General features: G+C 48.3%; 1 protein-coding gene across 2 annotated transcripts in view; it reads right to left on the bottom strand.

Annotated features, from left to right (window-relative positions):
- The window catches only part of prex2 (phosphatidylinositol-3,4,5-trisphosphate-dependent Rac exchange factor 2), a 132,857-nt gene that overhangs the window by 69,514 nt on the left and 53,343 nt on the right, over window positions 1-10,000 (bottom strand). For both annotated transcript variants that reach the window (XM_031584380.2, XM_031584382.2), the window contains 6 exons: window positions 7,358-7,433; window positions 6,550-6,622; window positions 4,986-5,128; window positions 4,215-4,307; window positions 909-1,057; window positions 510-595 (listed from right to left, as the gene is read on the bottom strand). In XM_031584380.2, coding sequence (XP_031440240.1) covers window positions 510-595; window positions 909-1,057; window positions 4,215-4,307; window positions 4,986-5,128; window positions 6,550-6,622; window positions 7,358-7,433 — 620 coding nt within the window. The remainder of the gene's footprint in view (window positions 1-509; window positions 596-908; window positions 1,058-4,214; window positions 4,308-4,985; window positions 5,129-6,549; window positions 6,623-7,357; window positions 7,434-10,000) is intronic.

The raw sequence follows: 10,000 nt of genomic DNA, 5'->3' as shown, positions 1-10,000 counted from the left end.
ATCTAACACACACACACCTCTGTGCCATTACACCACTCCTCTCATCTCACCGGCTACACCTCAACAAGTCTAACAAGCCAGCTATTAGCAGGCCCACACACCTCATCTAGCAGCCATCCATACAACTAGCTACATTCCTTTAAAACAGCTGTAGTCCCACCTTTGCCAGCTAGCCCACTAACCTCCTGGCTAACTCACTATCCCAGGACCCACTACCCTACAAACTCACCAACCAAACATCCATCCAACCAGCCTCTGACTCTTTCAGCCAACCTCTATCACCGTCCCAACATCAGCTATACTCAACCAGACCCAATCAAGCCTTTCATACTCTTAAGTCTCTGCCAACCACTAACCCATCAGTCCCCTAAACCCAGACTCTCACCAACCAACCATCCAACTAGTCCCTCACGTCGTCCCCCAACCAACACTCTCATCACCAACCTCCCATCCCAACCACAGATCCGCTTGGCCCAAAAACCCAACACCCTCGCACCCCCAGCTTTTACCTCTGCCGACCGCGTGCACCACAGATGGGCCGAAGCCGCGGATCTGGAAGCCAAGGCCATCTGCTGAGTCAGGGATCTTCACCGTCCTGGAGAGGGGAGGAGAGGGCAAGACATTAACCTCACAACCATACCTCACCATGGAAACACGTCAGAGCACCAGAACAAACAATAGTGATGCTAAGTGAAAGAGACAGATTACACACATGGAAGAAGTGAAGAAGAGACACAGAGCTAGAGAGAAAGAGAGAGAGAGAGGGAAGGAGAGGGGGAAAAAAACAGTGACATTCAGAGAGACAGATGGACAAACAGACACAGACATAAAGATTTGTGTGCCTTTACGTGTGTGTGTGTGTGTGTGTGTGTGTGTGCTTGCGTGTGTGTGTGCATGTATTATCTTACTCTCTGGGTTTGGTGCTGACCAACACCCTGATGGGACCCTTGCTGTTGAAGCACTGTTTAAGCAGACTGTCCACTTCCTGGAAGGGCCTCAGGAAAACCAGGTCCCCGTTAATGGCGAAGATCTTCTTCCCTACCTCCAGACCCGCCATCTGCAGGACACAAACAACAAGAAACCAGACTTATTCATTCTGCCTCACTCAAACTTCAAGCACTCAAACACCAAGATCTTCCCTACCTACAGACCAGCCATCCACAAAACAGAAACAACAAGAAACATCAAGCAAGAAGTATGTAAACTTGGTGAACACAGATTACCGATTACCTGTACTGACAATGATTAATTGATGCCAATACATGAACCCAGTGTAAAAATGCTCCTGCTACTGTGCAATTATAAACTTTCACATTATGTACCAATGATGTCTACATGAAACATTTGTTCAGTGTTACGGTAGTGTAGACTCCTTTGAGGTTCTAGCTCTAGATCTACTTCTAGCACTGGTTCTGGGTCTAAGTCCAGTTCAAGTTCTGGTTTTCGTGTCTCTAGATCTACTTCTAGCACTGGTTCTGGGTCTAAGTCCAGTTGTAGCTGGTTCTCGTGTCTCTAGATCTACTTCTAGCACTGGCTCTGGGTGTAAGTCCAGTTCAAGTTCTGGTTTTCGTGTCTCTAGATCTACTTCTAGCACTGGTTCTGGGTCTAAGTCCAGTTGTAGCTGGTTCTTGTGTCTCTAGATGTACTTCTAGCACTGGCTCTGGTCCAGCTGTAGCTGTGGTTGTGTGTGCTGAGTGGGTGAGTTGAGTGACAGTGTTTGGGTGCTGCTAATGAAAGTCAGACTGCAGCTCCTCTGCTCACAGTCAGCCACAGGAGGGTTTCTCCTCAGAGTGCAGACTCAGCACTGAAACAAAGGAGAGGGGGCGATCTCTCACTTCTTTCAGTTCTCTCACTCACTCTCTCGCTCGCTCTCTCACTGTTTTTCTCTCTCTCTCTCTCTCTCTCTCTCTCTCTCTCTCTCTCTCTAATCACTTGCTCTCTCTGGCTATCTCACTGTCTCTCTCTCTCTCACTCGCTCTCTCGCTTGCTCTCTCACTTGTTTGATTTTTCTAACTCGCTCTTTCACTTCTTTGAGTTCTTTCACTCGCTCTCTCACTTCTTTGAGTTCTCTCGCTTGCTCTCTCACTCTCTCTCTCACTATCTCCATTGCTCTCTCTCTCACGGTCTCTCGCTCTCTCTCTCTCACTCTCTTTCTCTCGCTTTCCCACTCTCTCTCTCAATGTCTCTTCATCTCGCTCTCCTTTCCTCTCCTCTCCCCCTCTCTCTCCATCCCGCCCTCCCTTTCCCTTTTCTGTCTCTCGTCCCACCCCATCCTCTCTCCACCACGTTTTTTGCCATTCCTTATGTTTCTCTCTCTCCCCCTCTCTCTCTCTATCCTTTCTTCTTCTCTTTTCTTTCTATTCTTCCTCCCTCACTCCTTCCCTCCCTCCATCTCTCACTCACAATTTTTGCCATTCTTTATATCTCTCTCTCTCCCTTTCTCTTCACCCACTCTCTCTATCCCTTCTCATTTTTTCCCATTCTTCCTCCCTCCACCTCCCCCTCCCTCATATAAGGGGATAGTCATGACATGACCCCTTCTCTGTGGGAGCACACAGCTAGATCTCATTGCTGGGTTCTGCAGCAGCCCCTCACTAGTGGATCCCTGGGAGGATCTCCACATAAGAACCTCTGATCCATAAGCCCACTAATGCTCAGTAATACTCTTAATAGGGTTCTTCATGGGTGTTCTCAACTAGCTACTGCTTCTGCTTTCCCCTGAGGGACATTTTGTTGGGCAAAGGTTTTCTTTTTACCTCTACACACTGACTGGGAATAGGTTTTCTTTTTATCTCTACTAACTGACTGGGAATAGTTTGTAAACATTCATTTCATCAGAAGGGTCCTGAGCAGGCACTGTATAGCCGATAATGTGTAGAGGAGATTTTAAAGAACGCTTAAAGGCTCTAGGGTGCCCCCTTTTCTTTTTCTCTGGGAGTCCCTCTGAAGACGTGATTTAGACTCCCTGTGCATCTCCATTCATCCAACCCCCATCCTCCTACCCCAGGATACACTCCCCCCCACCACCACCACCACCACCACCCCCAGCCCCCACCCTCCGCGACATTATGATCTGGGCAGGATCAAAGATGCAAAACATCAAAAAGACAACCTCAAGAATGCAAATGGTTCTTTTTTCCTCCCCATGTGTTCTATTTCTGCTCTGGAAAACCACAACAGTTGATTCCAATGTCCGTTACCACAGAAAAAGTTCAAGCGAAGAGCAAAGACTGCAAACAGGCTTCTGTCTATAGAGCAAGTGATAAATCGGCCCCTAATTGGGTTCCCCGGGCCCCCTCGCCATCCTGTCATTCTCCACTGTAAAAGTTTCCCAAGCCTTCTGCGGAGTCTGCTCCATCCCAGTGTTTACCCTTGCTCTCCCCCCTCTTATATGGAGGGCAAATATTCAAAACAAGCCTTTACATTTACAGACTCCCCGGAGGGTTCTAGAAAGAGCAGAAACATTGTCAGAGAGGTCAGCGGGGGATTCTGGAACCACTGCTTGTTTACAGTGAGTGACCTGAGGTAGTGACCTAAGAAACATCAGTGGGTCAGCATGAGGTTAGAGATGATTTGAGTGTGTGTGTGTGTGTGTGTGTGTGTGTGTGTTTGTGTGTGTGTGTTTGTGTGTGTGTGTGTGTCTGTGTGTGCACGCATGCGTTGGTGCATGCGTGTGAGTGTGTGTATGTGTGTGTGTGTGTGTGTGTGTGTGTGCATGTGTGTGAGTGCCTTCCCACTCTGTGATCATATACTTTCTCTAAGCCCACTGGGTGAAGTATGCTTACAGTGAGCATTGACAGAAGCAGGTAATTACTTAAGCAACTTAACGAGAGACATGAATACCCAAGATGCTTTGCACCACACAGAGCCATTAACGCAATCTCACTCGACACACTCCTGCTCTTTCTAGAGGTTCAGATTTCAGTTTATCTTCTCGACACAATAAGTCTCTGAGGTCAAAAACCAGTAACAACAATCCTGTTTATATGGAGTGAGTCCATTTAAGTGAATATCCATCATCAGGGTCTTAGCTGTAGCTGCACAGCTGTAGCAAAGGGGACAGGAAGTGTGTGTGTGTGTGTGTGTGTGTGTGTGTGTGTGTGTGTGTGTGTGTGTGTGTGTGTGTGTGTGTGTGTGTGTGCATGTGTGCGTGTGTGCGTGTGTGTGTGTGTGTGTGTGTGTGTGTGTGTGTGTGTGTGTGTGTTGTGGCTTACCTCTGCATGTGAGCCCTTCTCCACAGACTTGATGATGGGCACTCTGTTTCGGTCCTCCAGAGTGAAGCCATAACCTCCAACACTAGGCCTTATCTAAAGAGGCAACATACACAGTTCATTACACACACATAGACAGACAGACACACACTCACACAGTATACACACACACACACACACACACAAACACACACACACACACACACACACACAAACACACACACACTCACTTATACCTACAAGGCACACAAACCACTGAATCTTCCCTTACTCGATGGGATTTGCTTAATGAGTGAATGACAGTGGGTGTTGCTCACCAGACTTGTGTGTTCTCATGCATGACCTGTGCCAGCTCCCTCCACTTATCATGCTTCCCGCGGACGACTAGCTCTGAAGCGGTCATTCAGAACTATGACACCGGGAGTCTGGCTCAGGCTGCCCTGAATGACATGTGCACTGAACTGCACATCTGATGATGATAATGATGATTATGATGATGATGCACGGACTGGAGGAGTCCTGCTGGGGGGTTTCAGTTCAGTCGGAGGGGCGTGTCCTGACTTTAAAAGCTCCATGTCTGTAGCTACTGTGTGTATGAATCACCTAATCACAGGTGAGGACCTGGGTACCTGACACCTGAGAGGCAAACACACACTGTAACACAAAGTAACAGATACAGGGAACCTAACGGGGTGTTGTCGCGCCAGTGGCCGCCCCATTGTCTAGGCCATCATCTGCAGGCAATTAAGCTCGGCGCGGCGCGGTGCCTCTCACCAGCAGGGACTTGGCGATGACATTCTCGGCTATTTTCAGGTCGTGCTTCATGGGCTTGTGTTTGGTGTTGGAGCCCTCCATCTCCTCGTCAGCGAAGAAGCGGAACAAAAGAGGCTCGTCCTTGAATTCGCTCTTCTCCAGCACTGTGGACAGCAAGAATAATTAATCCCTGTCCTTGTCTGTCCTTTCCCCACCCCATCACCATAAGCCATTACCAAGAGAAGCCTCAGTGTACATCCCTTTGCTCCCCTTCTAGACTCATATCCTCAGCACTGCATAGTTCATAGTTCAATGTCTATGTAATGCAAAGTCATGTCTTGTTTGGGGAACTACAGAAGTGGAGACGTTTTGCTTTAGCCTTTGAAGCACACAGATTAAACAGTAGCACATGCATATTCAGTCAGTGAGAGACCAATGAAAGGCCTAAGTGTGTGTGTGTGTGGGGGGGGGGGGGGGGGGGGGGTATTTAAGTGTGTGTGTGGGGTAAAGAACACCAAGGGAAACGGAGGGACGGGGGTGCGCAAGCTTAGGCCTCATGCAGGGGTTTGGTCTTTCAGGGAGGTCCTGTTGGCGTGGGCGACCAGAGGGAAAGTGCCTCAGTCAGGATTTAAACATGTTGCTATAGCAACCCCCCCCCACACACACATTCAAGTTCCTCAACTTTAAAGTACAAAATAATGTGACTCCTTTCTCAACTGCCACCCCCACCCCAAGCCTACAACCCCCAGCAAGAAATGATCAAAAATAACTGCAGTTTCCTGAATATTTCTTTCATTTTAAAAACCAGGGGCGATCTGATATTAGGCCAGTTTTCACGAACAGAAATAAGTTACTGTCACGACAACCTAGAGTTACATGCTGGGACAGGAAAGGCGTTTTTACAGTCATTATGTTCTAAACATTTGAGTCCCCGCGTATGAAAACGTAATTGTGGGCAGTCGTGAAATGGCTACATCACCAGGGGAAACGAGAGATAAATGGTGACTCACTCACGTATGATGTGGACTTTGGCACTGGACAGCGCAACTCTTAAAATCTGAAAGCCTCAAATCCCATAAACAACCCGTCACCATGGCGACCGACCATTCACACTTGGACCGGCCGAAACCATGTTGATGCCGGCCCAGTACTGACTGCTCTGAGTCAAACAAGGCATTGAACACCCCCCCTCACCTCTAATCACACACACACACACACACACACACACACTAATAATCAGACGGCTAATAGGAAAAGCCCTGCAATGGGAGCCTGTCGAACCCCAAACCCTCTCTGGCGTGCTTTGAGCCATAACGCATGACATAATATTACACATAAAACCCCTCAGAGCAGATCATGCATTAAAAACAGCCACAGGGGGAAACATGAAAGAACTTATTAGCCTGATTCTGGCCTGCGTGATTCACATGGACACTACTTGACTATGTCACAGCTCCAGCTCTGGTCCTGATGTGGCCCAGTTTCGCACTGGTACAGTTTGGATCAGGTGACAGAATCGGCCACGCTCTAGAGCATGTGCTGTGTTGTTTTGGGGTGACAGAATGAAAGACTCGCTCGGCCGTACCGTGGTGCATGAAGCCATTGTCACAGAGTTCCACCCCCAGAATCACGGCTTCCTCCCTGGTCCGGCAGTCACCCTGGAGAGAGAGAGGGAGAGAGAGAGAGAGAGAGAGAGAGAGAGGGAGAGAGAGGGGGAGAGAGAGAAAGAGAGAGAGAGAGAGAGAGAAAGAGAGAGAGAGAGAGAGAGGGAGTAAGGAGGCAGAGAGGCCCTGTCATTGTCTGCCTGGCGGCCATCAAATGTCAAACCAATTCTCCACACACAGACCCTTGTGCTCCTGAGCGACTGGGAAGGGTCACATCCAAATAGAGTCAAGGGGCTGAATAGCAGCAAACAGAGTCAGATGTGGCAGGTCGCACAGCTTTAGTTCGAGTTTAGTTCAGTTCATCATATCTCCGCCGACGTGCCATAAAGACACATGAGAGGTGGCTCTCATTAAGTGGGGTCTCAACAGAGCACCAAGCTGAATAATTCTCAGATTTTTGCTTCTCTGAACTCTCTGATTTTTTGGGGATTTTCTTTCATTTCTTGCAAATTTTTTGGCCACAGTGAAAAACGAGAGCTCACGGCCACACTGCAGTTTATTGTTTCAGTCTGTTTCCTCCTGGACATATTTGAAGTGACCTGGCTGTTTAGAAAACAGCCACTTCCTTCTTCCTCCCTTTCATGTGACTGCGGTTCCTTAGGAGCCAATCTGTTTCCAATATGCACTACACCAGCCAATAATATCACATGCATACCAAAGACATGCACAACGGAAATAGAGCAAAACATCATCGTAATAATAGCGATAACGGTGTTCGTGTGCAAATACCTGTGCGATGAGCCAGTCAATCAATTTGTTCGCCATCACCACAGACTTGTATGTTCTCAGATGGTAGTCCTTATCTCTGTTTACAAACAGGAAGGAAGACCAAAAAAATTATTGAATGAGGGAACACATCTGTGAAAAAACTGACGCACACAACTTGAACTTGATCCTGGACGTAACTGAACCTGACCCTCTGGCCTCTTGGGCATCTTGCACACACACACACACACACACGAGAGACACAAACATGCATTTACACACACATACATATACACATACACACTCACACACACACACACACACACATATAGACACACACACACACACACACACACACACACACAGAGACTCTTAGGAACGAGACATTCAAAACGCCTGCCCCTGGGTCTCTTGTCATAACAGCCACTTCCTTAGCATCAGTCAGCAGGGAAAACACACTCTTCCCTCGGCCTCTCCTGTCCAAACACCAGGGAGGCTCATGGGCACCGGGCCCCAAGCTCCAGGTCCCCGGCTCTGGGCCCTGGGCTTGCAGTGGGGGGGGGGGGGGGGTCATGGGGCGAGGGATGAGGGATAGGCACGTTTTGAATGCCTCGTCCTAAGGGTTTGACTCTGTGTGTGTCTATATGTGTATATGCATGTGTGTGTGTGTGTGTCTCTCTGTGTTTGTGTGTGCACGACTCAAGCATTTCAGTGACCAACCCGTCCAAATCAGTATGCCGCGGGTCTTCCAGTGGACTTTCATGAGTCTTTCAAGTCGCACATGGGTAATTTCATTCACACAAAAAAGTCTGAATGTGCTTAGAAATCAAATTTGAATTTTTTTTTTAAGTTGACTGCTTTTTAGCATCAGTTAATGAGGGAAAATGCTTCAATATATTATCACTTTATGAACGCACTTCCCTGTGTTATTATAATGTTACTACAATGTTTTGTTGTTTGTCTCAAGAACAACACTCTATAGTGTATTTATAGTAGTATTATTTGTGTGTGCAGTGGGTTAAGTGGTCTGCCATAGAGGCTGCATGCGTCTGGGACTGAGTCCATGCCAAACCCCGGGAGCTCTCTCTCCGAAACAGAGCTGTGATTTTCCCATGAAGCCAGGGTCTCCTGGGGGACAACCCTCGCTGAGGCTGGCAGCAGCAGGCAGGCAGGGAGGCATGCAGGCCGCAGCGGCGGTGGTGCTGGAAAGTCTACACCCTACACCCTACACCCTACACGGCTCTGAAAACTGACCCGCAGGCCAAGTCCAATTTCGTCTAGCAGCGGTCAGCTGGACGAGAGGAGGGGTAATTGTCCCTCAAACGTCCTTCGACCGCTTCCCCCACCCGACTTAGCAGTAAACTTCTGCTAGCCCAAACGCATGTTGACAGACACAGCCACAGCTCGGCTTGGAAAGCAAACGGAGTCAAATAAAGAGGCTCAGTGTGTTCTCCATGCGAGCATGTTTAAAGTACACTGAGGTGCAAACACAGTAGTTTCCATTACACAACCGTGTTCTAACGTCAGGATTTCCGCTTCGTTTCTTTCCTTCTTTCTTTCTCTTTTGCTCTGTCGTTCTTTCTTTCCTTTAATTTTTTCGCACGAGGGGGCAGGGGGGCTGAGCGTTTAGCTTTTGACCTCATCAGTGAAACACGCTCGCCCTGTGCCACGCTCTAAACACCGAGTCTGTAAAGCCAAGCTCTCACTGGCTCTCTTCCCCTGGCTGAGACTGCGGGGAGCGAGCCAGTGTTCAGGGCCTGTGGGTGAGGCTGCTCCTCTCCGCTCCGCTCCTCTCCTCGCCGGCTGTCAAAGTGACAAATGGGAGGTAAACACAGGGCCCAGCACAGCCATATGCCCAGCATGAGTGCTCTGCAATCTACAGGAACGAGCTGTGTGTGTGTGTGTGTGTGTGTGTGTGTGTGTGTGTGTGTGTGTGTGTGTGTGTGTGTGTGTGTGTGTTCTTGCACTCTACATGAACAATTGGCTGGGGAAGGTCACCCCGAAACTTAAAAGCCCTGTTTGCTTCCCAGATTACCATCACAGCGGAGTTTACGGCCAGCAGAAAGACAAACATACACACATAGCATTTTGGTTTCGCTTTTAGTACTTTTTCTGCTAACATTTCAGCATGTCAGACATTCACTGCTCAAATGATCTGCATCTGTTCTTCAAACCTCCTTCTGTGTCATTGTGCAGACAGTGGCTTATTTTTCTAGTAACATTCCGAGGGGTTTTAAGTGGAGGGGTTGAGGGGATTGTTGGGGCTGAATTTTTTTTCATGGAGGCGGCATGGGTGTCTATGGGCCATTTTAGAGTGCCCCCTTCCAGCAGGAAATTCCATCTAATTAGATTGGAGCTGGATGAGCCAATTAAAGAAGTCTCATTCTGCAGGCGATGGACTACAGATGGACTGTGAAGCCTCCGGTTTCTCCAAAGATCCCTGTGAGAACGAGCACACACACACACACACGTATGTGCACATCAAACACACACACACACACACACACACACACACACACACACACACACAGCATAAACACAATCATACAATCTATTGTGTTTAGTTTCACTAAATACACATCTACAAGCTGCCACTGCAGTAGAAACCTAATAAGAGTGAAATACAATATGAGGCACACTCCCAGCCATGTAGAGCACAGAGGGAGT

Source organism: Clupea harengus, chromosome 17 (genome assembly GCF_900700415.2).
Source record: "Clupea harengus chromosome 17, Ch_v2.0.2, whole genome shotgun sequence".
NCBI classification, from domain to species: domain Eukaryota; kingdom Metazoa; phylum Chordata; class Actinopteri; order Clupeiformes; family Clupeidae; genus Clupea; species Clupea harengus.
Note: the sequence above shows the minus strand (reverse complement) of the source record. Positions and strands in the feature narration are given on the sequence as shown.